A 21,119-nucleotide genomic window follows, 5' to 3' on the forward strand; every position below is an offset into this window, starting at 1 on the left:
GCGATGCAAATGAGCCTGGCCACAGCACTGTCACCCACTCTATCTCATCTGAGATGTTCCACTCTTTTGGCATAGGCCTCAAGGAAGCTGTTCTGAGGCAGGCACAGGGCACAGTATTCTGGGAAGCAGGAGGATAACCCTACCTTCAGGAGCCCCTATATGTGTAACACCAGAGTACAAACTCTGCCATACCCAAGGGAGGCCCACACAGGCCAGAGGCCGTGGAAATGTGAGCTGGAGGGATGGCTCAGGAGTTAAGAGCACGGCAGCTCTTCTAGAGGACTAGGGTTAAATGCCCAGCACCCATGGGGTTGCTCACAACTGTTTGTAACTCCATTTCCAAGGAATCTGGAGCCCTCTTCTGACCTCCACAGGCAAAAGGCACATACATGGTGCACAGGCACCCATGTAGACAAAACACTCATGCACGTAAATAAACAAAAGGCACATACATGGTGCACAGGCACAGGTGCACGTAAAATAAACAAATCACCCTTTTAAAGGAATCAGTAGAAACAGCAGCAGTTTCACCTCCTAGAAAGGTCTCGGCAGAATGACACAGTCATGACACCATGGAGAAATGAACAGTGCCATTACAAGAGGGAAGAAGGTGGAGGTAAGGGAGGGGTGAGGAGGCAAAGGGGAAGAGGCAGAAGCCCCCAACTCATTCCCCTTTTCCTTGGGACTCCTAACAGTCCCAAAGGATGTTGTCACAGCGGTAAACTAGTCACCTGCAGTTCAATGTGACTTTTTACATTTCAGTGCTCAGAGCATTTATCTCCTGGGGCAGTAGCTACAGGGACAGCGCATTCACAACACAGGTTTAGCACAGCACTCATGCTGTGCTGCCAGGACCTGACTGGGCTGTATTCCCCAAGGAGGGCGAGCAGGAGGAGCCAGAATAACCAGAGGTGTACCTCACACCCGAGGGCATGGGAAGGAGGACACTGTGGGCTAACTGAGAGAGGTGCAGTCAGCTGTGGTGAGACACAATGCCGTGTCATCGTGCCACCGCAAAAAATGCAAGCGGTTTCCACAGCACTGTCACAGGCGCGTCACTTTCACTGTGAAACACGTGAAAAGGCAAACTGAACACAAAGGACTGACATGGGTCAGTCGCCCTTGGAGTTTGTGGTTATGGCTTTCTTATGCAGAAAAAGACCATGCATATCTTAAGTGCACAGAATACTATTTTGAGTACAAACCCATGAGAGCATGATCACCATAACCAGACAGGGTATCCTCGCCTTACAAGGTATCAATAAGCATGGGCATCCCTGAGGCCACAGTACTTTCCTGATGTGTTGTCTCCCTGCCCCCACTCCCTCTCGCCCTGGCAGCCACTCTTTTACTCTGCTTCAGGACCTTAGCCCTTTTAGATTCCACCATGCCACGAAGACCATGGAGGATCCATCTTTCTGTCTGGCAGACTTCAGTCAGCCTAAGATGGCTCGATGTCACAGATGGCAGCTGTCATATACACACCACATTTGCTTTATTCCTCATTCATTGGTTATCCGCAGGTATTTGGGTTATTTCTGTATCTGGGCTATGGGGTTAACGCTGCAATGGGCTTGACAGTGGTGCTGTGTCTCGGATCCAAGTCTCAAAGGAAACTCTACACTGCTTGCATATTGGCTGCACTGATTCCCACCCCACCAACTCCCGCCCTGGCCTACAGTTGTGCCCTTTATCACTGTGAAGGCAGGCGTCAGATAGCATCGTACTGTTTCATCTCCTGATGAAGGGCACATGTGACATGGTCTGCACAGGAAAACAGCTCCTCTGCCATTTTGCAAGAAGGATTTATTTATTTTTATTTTTTGAGACAGGGTCTCACTACGCAGCACTGGCATGCACAATATAGACTAGACTGGCCTTAAGCTCACAGAGATTTGCCTGCTTCTGCTTCTGCCTCTGCCACTGGAGTGTTGGGATTAAAGGCTTCACTAATACACCCAGCCTATAAGTAAAATTTTTTGTTTTGTTTTGATTTTTTTTTCTTGTTGATGTTTAGCTACTTGAGTTTCTCATATATTTCGGTTACTGACCCTTATTAGGTAGCATGTGCATGGCTTGCAAATACTCTCTTACCTAAGAGATTGTCTTTTTGTTTTGTTGACATTGCCTTTACTATAAGGAGTTCCTGGCTTGAGTTCCTTTAGTAGTGGACTGTGACCTGGAAATATAAGCTGGAAAAACCTAAGTTGCTTTTGGTCAGGGTGTTTTATTACTTCAGCGAAGATCAAATTGGAACAGTGCATGCGAGCATCTCTGAGTGTCTATTTGTGGGCATGTGTACGTCTGGGTTCCCAGGCTCTAAAGGGATATATACTTACCTCCCACGTGGGGGCTAATCTGAGGACTAATGGTGGCTGCATGCTCTAACCCAGTGTGGAGCTGCTGCCCCAGATTACACAGCAGTCTCAGCTGGTAGGTTCCCTTACCTGGACTCAGGTACACTTGCACCTCCTCTGGATGGCCCCTGATTGCCCTCCCTGGCCATGTTTGGAAACCTAGCCAGGTCCTGTCTGCTCTGGGGCTCTTTGGCTGTGGAATCAGAAGGGTGGCTCCACAGACTCCAAGGAGCCCCAGCTGCAGGCTGGGCTGCACTGCTGACCTGGCATCAAAGCATGGCATTTTAGCTACAGCCTGCAGCTACCGGTTCTCTTCACGCTCTTACACAGAGTACATGGTCGCACAAATACAATACAATGCTTTTTCTTTTAAATAAAGGGGCAGCTGGAGAACACGTTCACCTAGAACAAGGCGGAAGAGGCAATCATCAGGTATATACCTGGAAGTTGACAAGAAATAACTTCTGTAATCCAGGAGCCAAAGTAGACGCCACGTCAGTGGGAACATTCTGGGTTATTTCTGCTTAGAGCTACTCAACAAGCAAGACCTCAGGGAAGAAAGATCTGGAATGTGGAGTGTGCTTAGAAAAGTGGCGAGAGGGGCAGGGAGGGCCAGAGATGGGGGGAGACTGAGGTCGTAAAAGAGCTTTTCTGTGTTCAGTACAACCAAAAGACATGGAGATCAGGGAACTAAGGACAACATCTGTCACAGAGCCTCACATCTGTGCTCTGCTGAGACCTCAGACTTCAAGCAGCACTTACTCCAGACAAGTACTGTGACAAGCTGGCACATGGCAAGCACCACACAAACACAGCACTCAGTGTCCCAAGTCCTCAGTCCTTTGTCCTGGTGCCTCATTGTAAGTCAGGAAAACCTTCCATCCATCTCCCAGCAGCCACCGCTGTGTCTAGGCACCACACTGAGTTCTGGTTATTGTGAGGCACAGACCACAGTCAGTCATGATCAAAGTGGGCAGTGTGCAGGGCAACACATGCTAGAACGCTCACACTCACACAGCCACAGCTGACCACCTGCACCTGAGGTGCTAGGAGTCTGAAGGTCAAGTTCACAGCCGCTGATGTGAATAATCAGAGTGGCAAGGCCTGAGTCAGAGGACAGGGGCTAACCTTGCCTTAGCTATGGGAGCAGATACCGGGGTGAGAGATGAATCAAGTCTGGTGGGGTTCCCAGATAGCTAAGGGGAGACAGGGATGTGTGGAGGGTTCCGTGGCCCAGAGGCAGTGAAGGCTGTGGAGGTTGGGGGTGGTAGTGCTGGAGGTAACATAGTTTCAAGGTCTGGAATAAACCTTGTGCTGACAAAGACAGAGTGAGGGACAGCACCTTACATGGTGGAGGGGCTGGGCCTGCAGGACCAGGAGGGGACATGCCTCTGCAGAAGCATATTCTTGTGACTCCTCACGGTAGCATCTTAGCGGGCCACTGCCAGGCCACAGCCTGGACACATCAGCAGCACTCACTCAATGTGCATCAAAGCAACTTTACACTATCTTACTTTTTACCGCTAGGAAAACACGTCTGTGGACATCTACACATGTGTGCCCTTTTCCTAGTGCAAACAAGCTGCTCATGAGAACACTGCCGAGTCCACCCAAGGGACTCAGTCATGTCTGAAGCACTGGCTGCGCCTTGCTTCTTCATGTTTTCAATCCCACAGGCAGCCGACCAGCTTCACCCTGCTGCACACTCCAGAACACTGTGGGTTTGCCACGTTCTGCACTCAGCCCTGGTCAGAACATCATTTCAGAGCCCTACAATAGGTAGAACATTGCAGAGAGAATCTAATTTGACTAAAAGAGAAACTCAAAGGGGGAAAAAGAGATTCCACAATATACTTCAAACTCAGCCCACAAAGGCTCAGCAAGAGCCAGGCAGAGGCAACCTCAAACACATCGCCTGCGTTTCTCACGTCCCACGGCTGCCACCGGCTGAGCCGCACTCATCACTGCTAAGCACACCAACAGTGCCAGCTCCACTGCTGTCAGCCACAGCCCCTCATCAACGCCTAGGCTCTTCTCATAGAGGACGGGCAGATGAGGACAGGCAAAAGGTTCCAGACATGAGAGGCAACGGACACTCTGGACACTGGAATCTGAATCACCCCTCAGCCACAAGTCCCCTTGGCATGCTCATCTTCCGTGCTATTCATTTACCTCCCCATGTCCCAACAAGGCTCTGCCTTCACCAAACTCAAAGGTCTTTTGCTGTGCCATGGGTACAGCTCCAGCCATGCAGGCAACAGAACTCCCAGCAGGAGCCTGTGTGCGCCCTGTACAGGGCGTACCTGTATCCTGTACCCACTGAAGTCCTACTCACCACCCCAAGGAGACAGTGGGCCTTCCATACAACCAAGAAAGAAAAGTCCCGTGTTTTCTTTACACTAGAGCCAGTTTTCATTTTCAAATACGAAACAGCACTCAATACAACCTAATGGCCACTCTCCCGTAATGATGACCACATGGCCCAACCTGCTGTTCCTGACATCTGAGGCCTGAGGAAGAAATGGTATCCACCTGTGGGACGTGCTGACTGCCACCTCACTCCACACAGAGCCTTAAATGCTTCCGGGTACAACTGCTCCTCCCAACAGACCACCCAGGAGAAGAGAGATCCTGAGAGGGTGTAGGCAGATTGGAAATGTTACTTTCCTATGATAACTCATACTTCTTTTGACTATAGGTTTTACTCTCCTTAAGTAGCTCATACCAGAGCCCAGGATACATCTAATGGCCATGCAGTCCAGCACATGCATTCCCCATCCACATAACCTGAGGAAGTCATGGTCAGTATTCCTGGCCACTGAGACTCTTGGCTCTCTGGCTCTAATTTCCATCCACCTAGCTGTCCATGTGCCCTGAAAGATATTGGACTCGAAAAACTAGAGAGCTCCTTGCCTCAGGGCAAAGAAAACACAACCACCTGCACTTTAAGAAAGGCAGCAGCTAGCCATGTAGACTATACACAGAACCCCAGTATTCTGAGTACCCCATTTTAAACTTTAAGATTCCCTTGGGACCTGGGGTTTAAGAACAGTCTCTCCACTTTACTCCAACACCAAAGGGTTAGGGAGCATCTGTCTCGGCCCCCAGGAGCCACTCTACTTAGCTGGCCAGTGCCTGGTGGGAAAGAAAAGGCTAGAAAGCAGAAAGGTGTCAGAACATCAAACATGGCCATGTCACCTAACCATACCCAACCCAGTAGGAGTTGCTCTACCCTGGAAACCACTGGAAACCAGCCCTGACCCATGAGACCAGTTCAGGCCCTGAGGGAAATGGAAGGGTACAGCTATCCTAGTGTGCACTAGCATTCTACACCCACACCTGGCGGGTACAGACGTCCTCCTGTGCACTAATGTATACACCACACCTGTTGGGTACAGACGTCCTCCTGTGCACTAATGTATACACCACACCTGTTGGGTACAGACGTCCTCCTGTGCACTAATGTATACACCACACCTGGTGGGTACAGACGTCCTCCTGTGCACTAATGTATACACCACACCTGGTGGGTACAGACGTCCTCCTGTGCACTAATGTATACACCACACCTGGCAGGTACAGACGTCCTCCTGTGCACTAATGTATGCACCACACCTGGCGGGTACAGAAGTCCTCCTGTGCACTAATGTATACACCACACCTGGTGGGTACAGACGTCCTCCTGTGCACTAATGTATACACCACACCTGTTGGGTACAGAAGTCCTCCTGTGCACTAATGTATACACCACACCTGGTGGGTACAGAAGTCCTCCTGTGCACTAATGTATACACCACACCTGGTGGGTACAGAAGTCCTCCTGTGCACTAATGTATACACCACACCTGGCGGGTACAGATGTCCTCCTGTGCACTAATGTATACACCACACCTGTTGGGTACAGACGTCCTCCTGTGCACTAATGTATACACCACACCTGCCACTGATATTCTAGCAACTTTTACTCCAGGAAGTGTGAATTAGATATTAGGAAGAAAGATTAAGCAATTCCCAGGAAAAAAAATTGAAACCAGTACCCAGGAATTAATGACAATCTTCCATATAAGCTTAAATCTATTTTTATCTTCCTAACAACATGGGACTATCACAAAAAGAAAAATGCTTTTTGTGCTCTCAAATTTTTTTTTAAAAAAACACTCTATAACACGTTCCACTCCGTACCCTCCTATAATAACCAAACATTAAACTCCAGTACTTGTCAGTATGTTCCCGCAGAGCCAATTTGCTATATTTTGAAATGTGAACTACAAGCTAGCAATTTAACAAGAAGAGAAATGTTAGTGTTTATCCACTTGAAACGCAGTATTGCAAGAAAACATTCACTAGCACTTGAAGAGCTGTTAGAATTACTATGGGTAACTAAAAGATAAATATTGGTGCCTTCAGACAGGCTCCCAAAGGGTTAGGAGGGACCAATGTCCCAAGCAGCCGAACAGACAGCCTGCACTGGGCTGTGGTGGAGTCCCACACTCACCCATCACTCTGACCTAGCTAAACAGCCAGTCCTGCACAGGGGCTGCGGTCATTGTTGTTGGTGTGGCACTCACTCCACGGCTCTCTCAGGACCCAAGGAAAGCAGCTTCAAAGCTTACACTTCAAAGCACCTGGAAATTCCACAACTACTATTCCTAGAGCAGGTAGAGATAAAGCAGTAATCCGGATGTAAGCTTTCTTATGGACATCCGTTTACACAACACACAGCAGCTGGATCACTTACCTGATGGTCAGTAAAAACGTCCGAATCATCTGACAGCCCCTTTTCCAAATTCATCTTAAGACAAGAAAATGTCCAGAACGCGTCAGGCACCTGGATCTAAAACCCCATCGGACACAGCACCGTGCCTGTACATGTCAGAAAAGTTCAGACATTTCGGTTCCATGTGCTCCCTTCGTCACCCATGGCAACAGGACACTGAGGAAGCTGTGGTCTGCCAGAGACTCAGACGCTATCTTGATCGACTCATACATAAGAGTCACCCTGTGAGATCATTTTTAAAGCATTTCCTCTACCGAATCTGAAGAGCAACACTAGCTGATAGGGGTAATTTCTCAGCACAACAGCTGCAGAGAATTTGTGTTTTAGCGGCGTGGTATGGTTTGCAACCTTAATTACAGTTGCTGCTGATTCTATTATAAGCCTGCTCCATATGCACGCGCTTCCTTGGTGGCAGCCAGCAGGATCTAGTACGTTCCTAAAAACCCCTCCACCTCCACGCAGCATCTGTGATACATGATTGGCTACGCTTGCTTCCCAAGGATGAACAACCCAGGAATGTGTGAACCTGATGGATCCTGGCTTGCGAAAGGAAGAAGGGGGTGGAGGGTTGGGGGGAAAAGATTGCCGCTAGAACCTGGGTCCCACTGCAAAATGACCTGCCGCTTCTCTGAGACTGGGTGAACTGCTCAGCCAGGTGTCTCCCCAGGCATCGTGGTCTGGCCAATCAGGCTCTACAGTCCTCCATCATCCTAGACCACTGGGTTAGATGGGGGCACCCCCAGAAATCACAAATGCAGTGCCTCTGTCCCTTAGACTGGGCCAGGCCTTGTGTCTGTGTCAGGCTACCATATGGGAACGCCTAGGGCCAGTATCACCTTTGCTATTCCGAGAGAGCTGTGTGATCACAAGGCCGAATCCACAACACCTTCCCTGCCCTTCCATGTGGAAGCTACAGTGACTGCTGGCCAGGATGAGAACCTGCAGCAGCTCAAGTCTCCTTAGACTTAGGCTTTCTGGGGAGATGTAGTCGTGAACACAGGAACAGAGCCAGAGAAAGCAGCAAGGGGCAGGGCTCATGTGCACCACTCTCATTCCCGCCCCGAGCACAGCTAGCGCCAGACAGGGGATTTACAAAGGAAGAAGCAAACAAGGGGCCTGGCTTCCACAGCTAGAGATGGTCCAGACAGCCCAGTCCTCCCTCTGCAGAGCTGCTCCTTGCTGGAAGGGAGCACCACCTATGCTCTGTGGGCAGCCTGGAGGCTGTGGTCAGTCCTGTGAGTCCAGTGGCTACTGGCACAGGGAACTGTCTCCAAGCCAAAGAGTCTAAGTGACACACAGCAGTCAGAGTGACAATTGTCTGAGGACCTAGCACTAATTGATAGTTTTAGAAGGGGTGCAGGACAGTACATCCCAGTCCACCATCCCTCCAGACCCTAGAAACAGCTATGAATGATGAAGGTGCATATGTGCCAGGTGTGGTTAATGTGCACAGAGGAACCTGCTGCGACGCTGAGAGACAACCCAGCCATATATCACTCAATAACTTTAGACAGAAAGGTCTAGGTGCTTGCTTTCATTATCTCAAACAGAATGCCTGCATCCTAAGTATATTCAGTCAGGGATGGGAAAGGAAGAAAACAATAGCATCTTGTCAGTATGGACGCTGTGGCTCAGTCACAAGCAGCCTGGAGTGTTAAGGCCACATCTTCTCTTCTCCTCATACCTGCGGTTTGCCCTTGCCTCTATAGCTGATGAGGTCTTTGCTAAGGCTGAGACTGGCCTCTTCGTCTGCGGACAGGCCTAGAAGACAACCAGGCTGACACCCAGGACTCTGTGCCATCCTGCTGTTTCCTGACCCACACGTGCTCTGAGCTGCCTGCCAGATCAGGGCCCAAGGGTGAAAGATAACAGTGGCAGTAGCCAGGGCCTTACGTGCCTTCCTGCCTTCTGCCCATTCCCAGTGCTGGGGGATAGTTTTCAAGTCTGGGCCCACCAGCCCCAGCGCAGCTCTCACAGAGTTGAGCCTATGGCCACTTCAGGAACACGAAGCCAGGACCAGAGAATGAGATGAGAGCAGAAAGCACTGGGCATCAGTGCTGCCTGAGTCACTATCCAGAAAGCACTGGGCATCAGCGCTGCGTGAGCCACTATCCAGAAAGCACTGGGCATCAGCGCTGCGTGAGCCACTATCCAGCAGTTAGGCTAAGCCACCCCTCACACCAGCACCCTGGAGCCCAGAGAAGAGTGAAAGCCACCACACGGCAGATCAGTAAGCCATGGTGTCAGGGAGAGTACTCGGTGAGACAAGAGGTACCTACTAAGTGCCCACAGGATCCCAGGAGGGGCCTCACCCCCACCTTGGCCCCAGAGCCAGCACTTGGAATAAGGACACTGGAGTACACAGGGATGTGGATGAGGCGCTGGCCAGAACCCCAGGGACAAGGGCAGAACGACAGCAGTGTAAGAGGGCAGAAGACCAAGGCCAAGTGGAAGTGAGGGCTCCTGGGAGGTGGGCCCCAAAAAGTTCTAGGGCAAACAAAGGGCTCCCCAGTGTCCCATTCTTCATCCGAGCATTGCCAACCAGACAGCTGGAGAGGCTAGCCAGGCTGAGTGCTCTCCACCTGCCAGCACCATCACGGCAGGGCATGGCCTCGTGATCCTCAGTGCCTCTTGCTCTTGCCCACTTTGCCAGAGCAGGCCCACCTCCCTCTGGCCTGATGCTCTCCATGGCCTGGACCTCATCAGCTTCTACTGGTTGCTGTGTTCCCAGAGATAAACAGTGTACAGAAATGGAACGGCCCCATGAGCAGCATCTGAATGGGGAAATACTCCGGCCAAAGAGATCCCCTGTTGTGTGTCTGAGTGAGTAAAGAGTCACGGTAATTTCCCACATAAAGGAAGAGAAGATAGGAGTATGAAAGACCAAGCTAATCCAAATTCTTGGAAACAGGGAAGGGTAGATTTAAGAAATAAGAAAAAAGAGTTTATTTTAAACTATCTGTAGAGTCATCCTAGAGGCGATTACACACTCTGCAGCCGCCAGCATCACAGTTCAGGGAGGCTGAAGTGGAAGCAACCAAACCTGCCAAATGTCCAGAAGGCACTTTCCCTGTGTCCTGACCTGGCTCTCACGTGGGGTTTCTGTATGCTCTGCTGGGATTGTGAGTATGACAAGCAAGAAGAGTGGGCTGGGTCTGCAGACAGTATCAAAGCACCCACATAAAGCCTCCTCCCACTAGCATGGCTCTCCAACATCTGGAGCACAGGGCTACTTTTATGGAAGCAAAACTTTGACTTGGGCGCCCCCTGCTGCCCAGAATCTGCCATTGCCAGTACCAGCAAAACAGTACTGGCGTCACACAGCAACAGGCAACTCTATACCAACTCCAGCTTAGGTAAAAGAGGTCAAACCAGCTCATCCCAGCACAGTGCTCTGCAGGGCCATCAACAGATCCCTTGGGTGTTGGAAGGTCAAGGAGTAGAACACTGGCTTTAGCCAGGACAGAGATGAGGGCACACAGGACAGGCAGGCCTGACCCATGCATAGGGTAAGGTGGGAGCCAAAGGAAGATCAATGTGGAGGCAAGACTGATGGTAAACACCTATAGTCCTATAGCTCCAAAGGCAGAGGCAAAGGAGGTGCTACAAGTTTAGGGCCAGTCAGGCTACACAGTGAAACCTTGTCTCAGAAAACAAAACAAGGGCCAGCAAGACGACTCACTGGATAAAGGTACATGCCACTGAGCCTGATGAGATCAATCCCTGGGACCCACACAACTCATGCTACTGCACAAGCGTGCGGGGACACACACACACACACACAGACACCACAATACAAATTCATTCACTCACTCATTCATTCAATTATTTAACAGGCTATAGAACAATCCAGAGCCACAGGAGGCAGACAGGGTTTTATCTTGTAGCCCTGTAGGAAGCTCAGAGAAGAACACAACAGGCTTCTCTGTGAAGGGCCCATGGGACACTCAGCTTTGCAAGCCATCCCAACCCTGCCTGAACCACTCAATGGCCATATAATACAAAAACGGCTGAGATACAGGCCTGGGTGATGTGGCAGTGGCCATTAACTGGGCCCCAGGCCCAGAGCACCAGCTCCAGCTCCCAGAACCTCACAATTTACCTTCTATTCACCCCGCCCTCAGGTTCTATTACTGCACCTCCTCCTGTCACATGGAAACATGACAGCTTCCTCCAGATTGCATTCTGAGAGCCCCAGCCCAGGGCAGTGCCACCCGGACTCCCAGCTGCGGTCCAGACTCTGGGTCCTTCCCTCTTGCACTGTTCTCCAGGCTTGTTTCCAGCCCCTATCCAGCTGCCACTTGTTGCCCAAAGGCCTTCTAAACACAGCCCCACTAACCTTGCAGAGAGTGACTGCAATCTGCTCTCACAGCTAGAGCCTAACCGAGGCACAGGCAGGAGCCTGGACCATCCATACCAAGCCCAAGGGTAGTTGCTCTCCCTCAGCTCCCTGCTACAAACTTATCCAAAGCTTTGTCACACCAAGAATAAGATCCAAGCTTGCATCTCAGCCCTTCCTGCCCTTCAGACACACTGCCTGTGACCTGAGTTCCTTGTGGCTGGTTCCCTCTCAGTATGGAAGGCTCAGTATAAGATCCCTCCTCAAAATAGCCATGCCCCACCCTTCACCCAGAGAGCCTGGCTTATCGTCTCATTTTTATCACCCTGCCACATGTGGACAGCAGTTCCCTGGGCTCAAGATCTCTTCTGGACACATCACTCCCTATTGTAAGTGAATGTCCTCAGAGTCAAGCAAGAGTCAAGCAATATCAAGGGGAGTTCAGCTGGGCCCTCCCCTGCAAAAGGGCTGTCTCAGCTGGACTTACTGACTGTTAACATACTCTCATGGATGGGTGGGAAGGGTCTCAAGCCCCCCACCTGAGTGTCCTGTCTCTCCCTACCACCTTGTGTATGGAACTCTGCTTAAATGCACATGGCCTGGAGAGGGGCTAGAGTACATAAGCTGATGAAGCCAACATGAGGGGAGGGAGCTCCATCTATGAACAGTGGGGAAGCCTCCATCCCTGCTGAGTAAAGTCTTTCCAGGTGTAGCCTGTTAGGGGAACCACATCCCTGTAACTAACCCTTCAGCTATGCTCTGTAAGGGAGACTATCTTAGCCAGGGTTGCAGGGGTAGGATAGGAAATCCTACCGACCAGCACCTGCAGTCTCCTGAAAGAACAGCGACTAATACGCAATCAGGGCTTGCCTGCCAGGGCAATGTCCTGGCTGCTGTCCTCACACACTCATGGTCTTGGACACAATACTCCTGGACTTTTGCCCCAGGTTCTAACTTTTTAAGGAAGAAATGCTTATGCTCCTACCCTGTAGGAACTTTGCCATCTCCACATGGAATAAGGATACCCATGCCTCCTGGGTATCTATTAGAGGACCCAGTACCAAAAGCTCAGCATGGGATCATGGGGTGCACTCAGGACAAGTAGACAGTCAGGAGACCTCAAGGCATGGTGACTGCTTTGGGCACTAATGTCACCCCCCATGTGATCAGAGCAGGCCTCGGAGGATGTCAAGGCTTTTCCCATACTCTCACAGTGGCCCCACAACAGCTACAAGACTAAATTCGCTGTGAGCAATGGAATATCATTTTAACTATGTAAAGATGTGTTATATTTGTTTTGTTATAGTTATGATGTATTTGTTTAATTATGAAAAGGTGTTGTTGTTTTGCCTTGCTTGCAGGCATCTGATTGGTCTAACAAAAAGCTGAATGGCCAATAGCTAGGCAATAGAGGGACAGGCAGAGCTGGTAGGCAGAGAGAATAAGTAGGAGAGAGAGAAGGGAATAAGAGAATGAGAGGGAGATGCCAAGGACCCTGTCTGGCAGGCAGGCAGCCAGACAGAGTGGGGCTTATAGAATGAAAGATAAAACCCCCTGAGGCAAAACATAATGAAGAGAAATAGGTTAAATTACATTATAAGAGCTAGTGGGACAAGCGTAAGCTAAGGCCGAGCATTCATAACTAATATTAAGTCTCCATGTCTTTATTTGGGAACTGGTTGGTGACCCAAAAGAAAGCCTGCTACATCTTACTTCCCCAGTGAAAAGAACTATGGTTTTCAATGGAAGGTGATTCCTGTCCACCTCTTCAGTACCAGAGATCATCGCATTTCAACTCATGGGTGATGCAGTCAAGGAGAGTTGAAGATACCCAGACACACACAGTTTTATGGGGTGCAAGCTTCTCCTGGGGTACAGCCTCTATCCCAGCTGCTCCCTGGCTATGCCTTCCCTGAGCTTCAGGCTCTACTGGGGCCTCAGCGCAGCTTTCTTCCCAGGACTGCACTTCCTGCACCTCCCAGGACTGCACTTCCTGCACCTCCCAGGACTGGTCCTACAACTTCCTATTACCTGGGCCAGCACAAAGCAGTCAACCCCTTCAGTCACTGGTCAATCTTCAGGACCAAACCTGCTCCCCACAGGAGGGTCACAGTGTACAGGCCTCAGCCAGTGCAGCTTTCCTTCCTGGCTGCATGCCAGGCTAAACACCACCAGTGGTGCAGTTGCTTTAACGTAGACTTCCCCAGAGCTCTTCTCTTTCTGTGCAGTTTGCTGGGTCTTTCTCACTGTGCTTCCTAGACTCTGCAGGGTTTTGGAAAAGCAGAAAATCCATACATTGACAAATTATTAGACATGGCTGCTGTCCCCAGCACCCTTGGGAAGAGCATTGCATAATCATCTGTATCCTCATCTCTTGGCTCCATAAACGGCAAAAGTCAGTCAGGGCATCCCGTAAGGTAGCCCACCCTCAGCCTCATCATTCCACTTTTCGCTGCTCAAACTGCCACCCAACCTCAGGAGTTGACCTGCAAGCCAAGCATGGCAAGACTGGAGCTGAGCAAACAAACAAACAAAACAACCAACAAACAGTTCAAAGGACCACCAGGCTGTGGATACGTTTTAGCCAGTCAAGTGCTTGCCTTGAAAAGCATAGGAACTTGAATTCCACCCCCAGATTAATATATATATATTAAGGCCAGTTATGGTGACATGTTATGGCCCTGTACTAGGAGTCAAAGAAAGCAGATCCCTGCAGCCTGAAGCTGGTGGTTAGTGAGATCCTATCACAAAAAGAGGAATGGCACCCGAGGATGTCCTCCAGACTCCTCATACAAGTGCACACAGAAACACCCACACACACACAAAAAGAAACACAGAGGCAGAAGCAGGTCTTTTTTTCTTCTTCTTTTTTTTCTTTTTTGGTTTTTCGAGACAGGGTTTCTCTGTGGCTTTGATGCCTGTCCTGGAGCCAGTCCTGTAGACCAGGCTGGTCTCGAACTCACAGAGATCCGCCTGCCTCTGTCTCCCGAGTGCTGGGATTAAAGGTGTGCGCCACCACCGCCTGGCCAGAAGCAGGTCTTAAATTAGATTTTTTTTTGTGTGTGTGCATGCGTGCGTGCTGAGAGAGCACCCAGGGCATCAGTGTTGAATGTGCTAAGCAAGCACTTTATCACATGATAAATATGCACAATTGCATGTTAACAAACTTGAAAAAGAATACACTGCATTGAATCTACAGGTCATCTTCTAGCTGTGTTCATAATTGACTGTTGTACAGGATCCATGTGTCCAGCAACCTTGCTAAATCCTACTCATTGTGCTGAATAACTGAGACATCACTTGAGATTTTCTTTGATAATTTTTAATCACTTGATAATAGTAACATTTTTGTTTCCTTTTTGCAAGCATTTCACATTTCTATTATTTTTATCTCCTGTGTGCATCAACTACACTGCCAGTACAACTGTAAATGGAAAGGCAATCACTTGTGTCTTGTCCCTGTCTCAAGGAAAGCTTATACAATGCACACCAGGCCACTCTGAGGACTGTGGGACCCAGGGGCTCCTCTCCACTTTTACATTGGTAACTTCTGTTTCACTATACATGGGTAGTGAATTTTACCAAATGCCTTTCTGGCCTGTTGAGAAATAAGTAATTTTTTTTACTTTACTCTGTTAATGTAGTAACTTACGCACACATACATGGTGGGGGGTTATAATTTTTAAATACCAACCAATGTGTCCCTAAAATAAAAATTACTACACTCAGGTTGCTAATACCTTGGCTAATATCTTGTTTAGGATTTTTACATCTAGTATTAGCCAATCTCCCAAACTTTCTTCTCGGAGTTTTTGGTTCCAAGATTATAGTGGCCTCATCAAAAATAGCTGAAAGTAAGTACTCTCTTATCTACTGTTGGATTAACTGCTTTAACCTTGATTACTGCACAGCTCCTGCTTCCTGTGATTCTGTTCTAAGACTTTTTTTTTTTTTTTTTTTTTGGTTTTTCGAGACAGGGTTTCTCTGTAGCTTTGGAGCCTGTCCTGGAACTCGCTCTGTAGACCAGGCTGGTCTCGAACTCACAGAGATCCGCCTGCCTCTGCCTCCCGAGTGCTGGGATTAAAGGTGTGCGCCACCATCGCCCAGCTGTTATAAGACTTTTGTCCAACCTGAGATGACATCCCACTGCCCTTGTCTGCACACTGCTGGGCTGGGGAGGCAGCCCATCTCCACAGGCCTGTCACACCAGCCTGAGGACCTGAGCTCAGATCACCATCACCTCCATGAAGGCTGGAGCATAGCTACACATCTTCAACCCCAGGGTTTGGGGGACAGAGACAAGCAGATCCTGAGGTTCACTGGCCAGCCAGCCTAGCAGGATCAATGAGCTACAGATTCAGTTAAAGAACTTGCCTCAAATATAAAATGGAGGCAGATCAACCTCTGACCTCCACCTGCATGCATGTGCACACACTCACGTGAACATGTACATACATCTCTTTCACACCCACACACACCCACACCTACTCACACCCCTCACACCCCACACCAGAAAAAGAAAAAGGAACTAAAAGAACATTAAGTTAGTAGTCACTTCAAAACACTCTCTAACGTCCAAGGGGATTTCTTCTCTGAGCTGGATGAGTCAGCAGGGCGCAGCTCACCGAGCGGATAGGTGCTGGTGTTTCTAGTCTGCCTGCACAGAGGCAAGAACAGGCCATGGGCCATTTGTCACTCTTCTTCTCAGAAGAAGATTATGGTCTAGCCCATGCTCAGCTTTGCAAGCTTCCAAGAGGGTGTGGCAAGAAAGCACTAAATAGCAAATCCCACCAATAGAGGAAGGAGACTAATGTGTTTGAGGGACTGAGCACAAGCAAAGCAAACAGTGGAACAGGTAGGATATAAGTCCAGCACCATCCCATCCCTGCAGCTGGAGGACAGGAAGGTAGAGCCCTCTAGAGACTCAGGTGGGAGACAGAATTCTCGATTCCAGTACAAGTCCCTCACAGAGAGCAGATCAAGGTGTTCCCAGCGTCATCTGGCTGGAAGCTATCAGGAGACAGTTAAGAAGGTTCTTATGACACTAAAGCAAGTGTCATCAGTAGGAAGTCCTCAGGTTTTGCTCTAGTGTTCAACTAATCACCCGGGAGACAGACCTCTGGACTTACCTGTGGAGGAGTATTTTGATTGTGTTCAATGACGTAAGGAACCACATCTTTTTTTTTTTCTTCTGAGGCTGGGTTTCTCTGTGCAGCCCTACCTGTCCAGGAACTCACTCTGTAGACCAGACTGGCCTCCAACTCAGAGATCAGTCTACCTCTGCATCTGCTAGGATTACAGGCATGCTCTACCGCTTCCCAGCTGGGGAACCCCATCTTGGCCATGGGTGAGGCCGTTCCCTGCAGAGGATCCTGGACTATACAAACTGAGACAGCCAGTTGAGCACTAGCACGCACACACTGGTCACTCCCTGCTTCATGACTGCAGATTCCATGTGACCAGCTGCATCAAGGCCAAAGACCACCTTGATGTTTCTGCTATGATGACCCATAACCTTGAATTGTGACCCAAAACAAATCCTTTCTCCATTACATTCCTTTGCCAGGATATTGGTCACAGCAACTTGAAAAGAAACTCAAATAGTCGCAATACTGTGAAACACCATGCTGGGAACATGTGCAGCTGTTCCACCAAACAACAATGCTCCCACCCTGCCACGGGACAGTCAGAGAGAACCTGAGCCCCTGGATCATCACAACACTGCAGGGCTCATGATACCACCAAGCAGCAGCAAGTCCACAGGTCTTGGTCCAGCACTGGAACCCAGAGAATAAGAGACAGATCTGCACTCAGGGCTGCCAACCAGCAGAGTGATCAGAAGTTGGACGTCCCGTCCTAGGGAGAGACAAGTCTTTACCACAGACCTCTCACCAACCACAGAGAAGTCAGCCCAGAAGCTTGTCTGGGCTCTAGCTGCTGACTGCCTCTCCCTTGGGAACATGGCTCAGATCCTTCTTCACATATTGTGTTCCTACTGCAGCTTCCTGCTGCCAAAAAGCAGCTCCTGGTGCTGCTGAGCCAGATGGTCACAAAGTTTCTACATGGGACAATGGTCAGTTTCTAGGCACCAAACCATCCATGAGTGTGGAACTGGTTCTTTCCTGGGACAAGTCCAGCACAATCAGGATACGCCCAGGCAGGGAGGAGCAGGCTGCAGGCTCCACATCACTCACATCCAGCGTATCCACACCTATGGCCACACAGGTAAGTGCTCTAACCAGTGAATGTGGAAGACATAGAGAAGCAAATAGGTCACCTCAGGATGAAGTGGATCAAAAACAGATGCCCAGAAAGATCAGACTGTGACAGGGTCGCCCGGCCACATTTGTGTGTGAGGAGCATAAGCCCAGGTAAGACTATGTAAAGGCTTATGAGGAGGACAGGGGATGCGGCAGGAAGACCTCAGCTAAAAGGATGGATGGGGAGGGAGGGAGGCCTCAGAATGGCAGGAGAGAACAAGAGCATGGACACCTTGTCCCACATGACTGCATCCATCACAGACCATCCCTAGACCACTACCTGAGTCCTTAGAAGGACAGGGCTGACATCCAGCAGTAGCCAGAGAGTGCTGGGATTGAGAGGCACAAGACAACAGAGGTAGCACCGTACATCATCCAGTGAGGCTGTCTCCGCTCCAGCTGCCTGCAGACCACAGAGAGCCTCTTGCCATGTGTCCTCCAGCGAGCAGAGCTGCTCAGTAGCTAGTCATCAGGACGGCATCCCAGCACTCTGCTGTACTCCACAGCAGCCCTGGTCGCCAGGGTCAGCTGCACTCCAGGGTAGTGGAGCCCACGGATGCAGAGACTAGGAGGACGTTCCTAGCACACCCACAGCAACCATGCAGAGCACAGACGGACAGGCCCCAGTCCCCAAGAGGTCAGGGCTATTTGTAGCTTCTGCACTTTGAAATCTTTAGGAGAAATTCAGAAAGTTTAAATAAGAGGCTACCCATATGATGAAAAGCCACAGCTTCACTGTCATGTGACCCAAGAAGCATTTAATAACTGGTCTACAATTGGGCTTCCTTTCTGTAAAGAGGCCAGGTCAGCAAGACACGCTGACACAGGCCTGCAATCCTATCCCTTAGGAAGCCACACAGAATTGTGAGTTCAAGGCCAGTGGCCATACTGACAACCCTCTTGTTGTGATACTCTGAAGACAGCAGGGAGAGGTTTGGAACACCAGCCCATGCTCACTTCTCACTGCTGACAACAGCAAGACTCCACTGCTGGCCAGCAGGTAGAACCAGCCCATTCCTAAACATGAAGAGAAGCAAAGCAGTAGCCCAAACTTCTACAACAGTTTCTCAGACATCCACCATGAAGCTATATACATGCTCAAGGTTCAGACCAGTGAGGCCTTCTTCTCACACAAGTGGAGACATAAGCACCCCTGGCAGGAACCCCTGCCTGGAAGCAGGTGAGCCATAATCTACTTTCTCATGGGTCCCCAGGCCCAGCCAGACCTTGCCACACAGCCTCCCATCTAACACTAGGAACTGACTTTTCTCTTCTAGGCCATGGAACAGCCCTGCAGCTGATCTTCACGTCACTAGGGACGTACACGGACACTCAGCTCTTCCACTTACACAGCCGTCCTAGCACCACCACATGTGTGCAGGGGATGTGTAGGGAACACTTACAGCTTCCTTAGAGCAGACACTTCATCTTCCGCCACATTTCCATCAGACAGAGGAGTCTAACCGCCACAGGGTTATAGATCATGCCACAGAAAGCCATAAAATAAATCCTGAGAGCAAATGGCCTGCGTTTGGAAAGTGGCAGAACAAAGCATGGCAGGCAACTGTGCCCGTCAGAATTCATAAACCAGGAAACCCAGCAGCATGATCTGTGGGTGCAAATGGCTCAGAGAGGGGACAGGAAGAGCAGAGGCCCTTGGGAGCTGTCACTGCTCTGTATGTGCTGTGTCGGCTAGTATGGCATGGCATGGCACACGTGCCCCACACAGCAGAGACCCCGCCTGTCAGTGCTGCTGTGCTGTCATTAACAGCAGCGCACCCACAGTGCCCACTGGCTGTGACAAGTCCTCAGCCCTCATGCAGTGATGACTGGTGCGCCACCATCACGGTCTGTACTTTCCTTCCCTCTAGTTCCTGGAAGCCTAAAACTTCCCAGAAGAATAAAACCGATTCTTAAAATGGCCTTTGATCTGGCTGATCGGGTCTATAGGAAGGAACAGAAATGGGCCTTACCTTAACTGTCCCACAGGATTAAACACACTCCTGTCTGACCAGGGCTCCCCAGTGTGGGGGTCCAGGTGACTCAGGTACTTTGAGGGATAGGGACAGTCTAGCACGTGCTCTAGAAGCTCCCGCTGAGGGGGAAGACTCCAGTAGGCTCCCAGAGGGAAGAACCAGAGCGCTGGAGGGGAACAGAGGGGAAAGAGTGGCCAAGGCCCACAGTGGTCAGCAAAGTCCAATCCACCTACCTCAAGATCATCAAGGGAGCGCGTGATGCTGAACCTCCTAGACCTTCCAAAGGATCTTCGAGCTGAGGTGCGCTGTGAAGTCTGAGCCAGGGTAACTCCCCGCCCCAGTTTTGAGCCCTAAACACAAAGGAAACGATGTGTTAGGTAAGCGTTGTTGGAAGAGATGATCAGTTCTGTCCTCTGTGCTCCACTCAAGGAAAAGCCAAGCCCAGCAGCACCGTGGGAGGTTCAGTTGAAGTCACTGTTTGGTACATTTTAATTAAAATATTTACCACAACATATATAAAGTTGTAAGAGTCCTCCCAGGATCTCGAGCTATCTGCTGCTACTTACCAACTGTGTGCCCTGGATGATAAGGCCCGCCCTGCTTTCCCAAACCACACACAGACAGCGGTCTCGGGGCGGACTGATGCTGATGGCTCCACAGCAAAAGTCAGTGTGAAGGCTGTCTTCTTCACACCTGGGCTCGTGGCATCTGATGGTCACTTTAAGCAGCTAAGAACACCCTAACCAGTGTCTGAAGATCATTCCAACAAGAGGCTTGTGTTTCTTCCTTCAGGAAATGACAGTGTTTGCTGTTATTTCTTCCCAATTCAACATCCCCTCCTGGAAGGCGGAGGGGGTCTGAAAAAGACTTAGGAAGCTAACAAAACGTACATGACTGTGAAGTCAGAGGACTCAAGTGTGGATCCTATCACCCACAAAAGGTGGATCACAAACACATATAAGTCTGGTTCCAGGGGATATGACACCCTCTTCTGGCCTCCACTGGCACACACACGCGCGCACACACACACACATCTTAGAAAATGGGAGGGGCAGAGAGCAAGAGAGTGCAAGCAAGCAGACAGGTCATCTGGCTCGGACAGTTCAGTAAGTTAAAAGGACTCACAAAGTCTCAGACACCCCAGGTTGTGGGAACAGTGAGCTGTTAAGTGAGGAGCTCCTGGGATGCAGCTTTCATGGGTCCTCACTCATGCTGGAATCGGCTTTTCAGTGATTCAGCTGCCTAAAGATGTTCCAGTCCTGTAGTAACCCCTCACAATGGTCCATAAACCCCCGCAATACACTCACTATCCATGGGGCTGGCTCTACAGCACTCAGACTCCCCAGAGAGGGCACCTGGAGGGCAGTCTTCAGACATCAGCATTCAGGCCATAACTCAGTAGTGCTGAGC

The 21,119-nt window shown here is 50.0% G+C and overlaps 1 protein-coding gene across 6 annotated transcripts in view; it reads right to left on the reverse strand.

Annotated features, from left to right (window-relative positions):
- Rgs12 (regulator of G protein signaling 12) overlaps window positions 1-21,119 on the reverse strand; it is a 100,761-nt gene that overhangs the window by 44,325 nt on the left and 35,317 nt on the right. For 5 of the 6 annotated variants that reach the window (XM_075943825.1, XM_075943824.1, XM_075943826.1 and 2 more), the window contains exon 3: window positions 19,943-20,059. In XM_075943825.1, coding sequence (XP_075799940.1) covers window positions 19,943-20,059 — 117 coding nt within the window. Of the gene's footprint in view, window positions 1-7,091; window positions 7,293-19,942; window positions 20,060-21,119 lie in introns of those variants that run through there. The other variant, XM_075943830.1, reaches the window with a different exon arrangement.

Source organism: Microtus pennsylvanicus, chromosome 12 (genome assembly GCF_037038515.1).
Source record: "Microtus pennsylvanicus isolate mMicPen1 chromosome 12, mMicPen1.hap1, whole genome shotgun sequence".
Lineage (NCBI taxonomy): Eukaryota > Metazoa > Chordata > Mammalia > Rodentia > Cricetidae > Microtus > Microtus pennsylvanicus.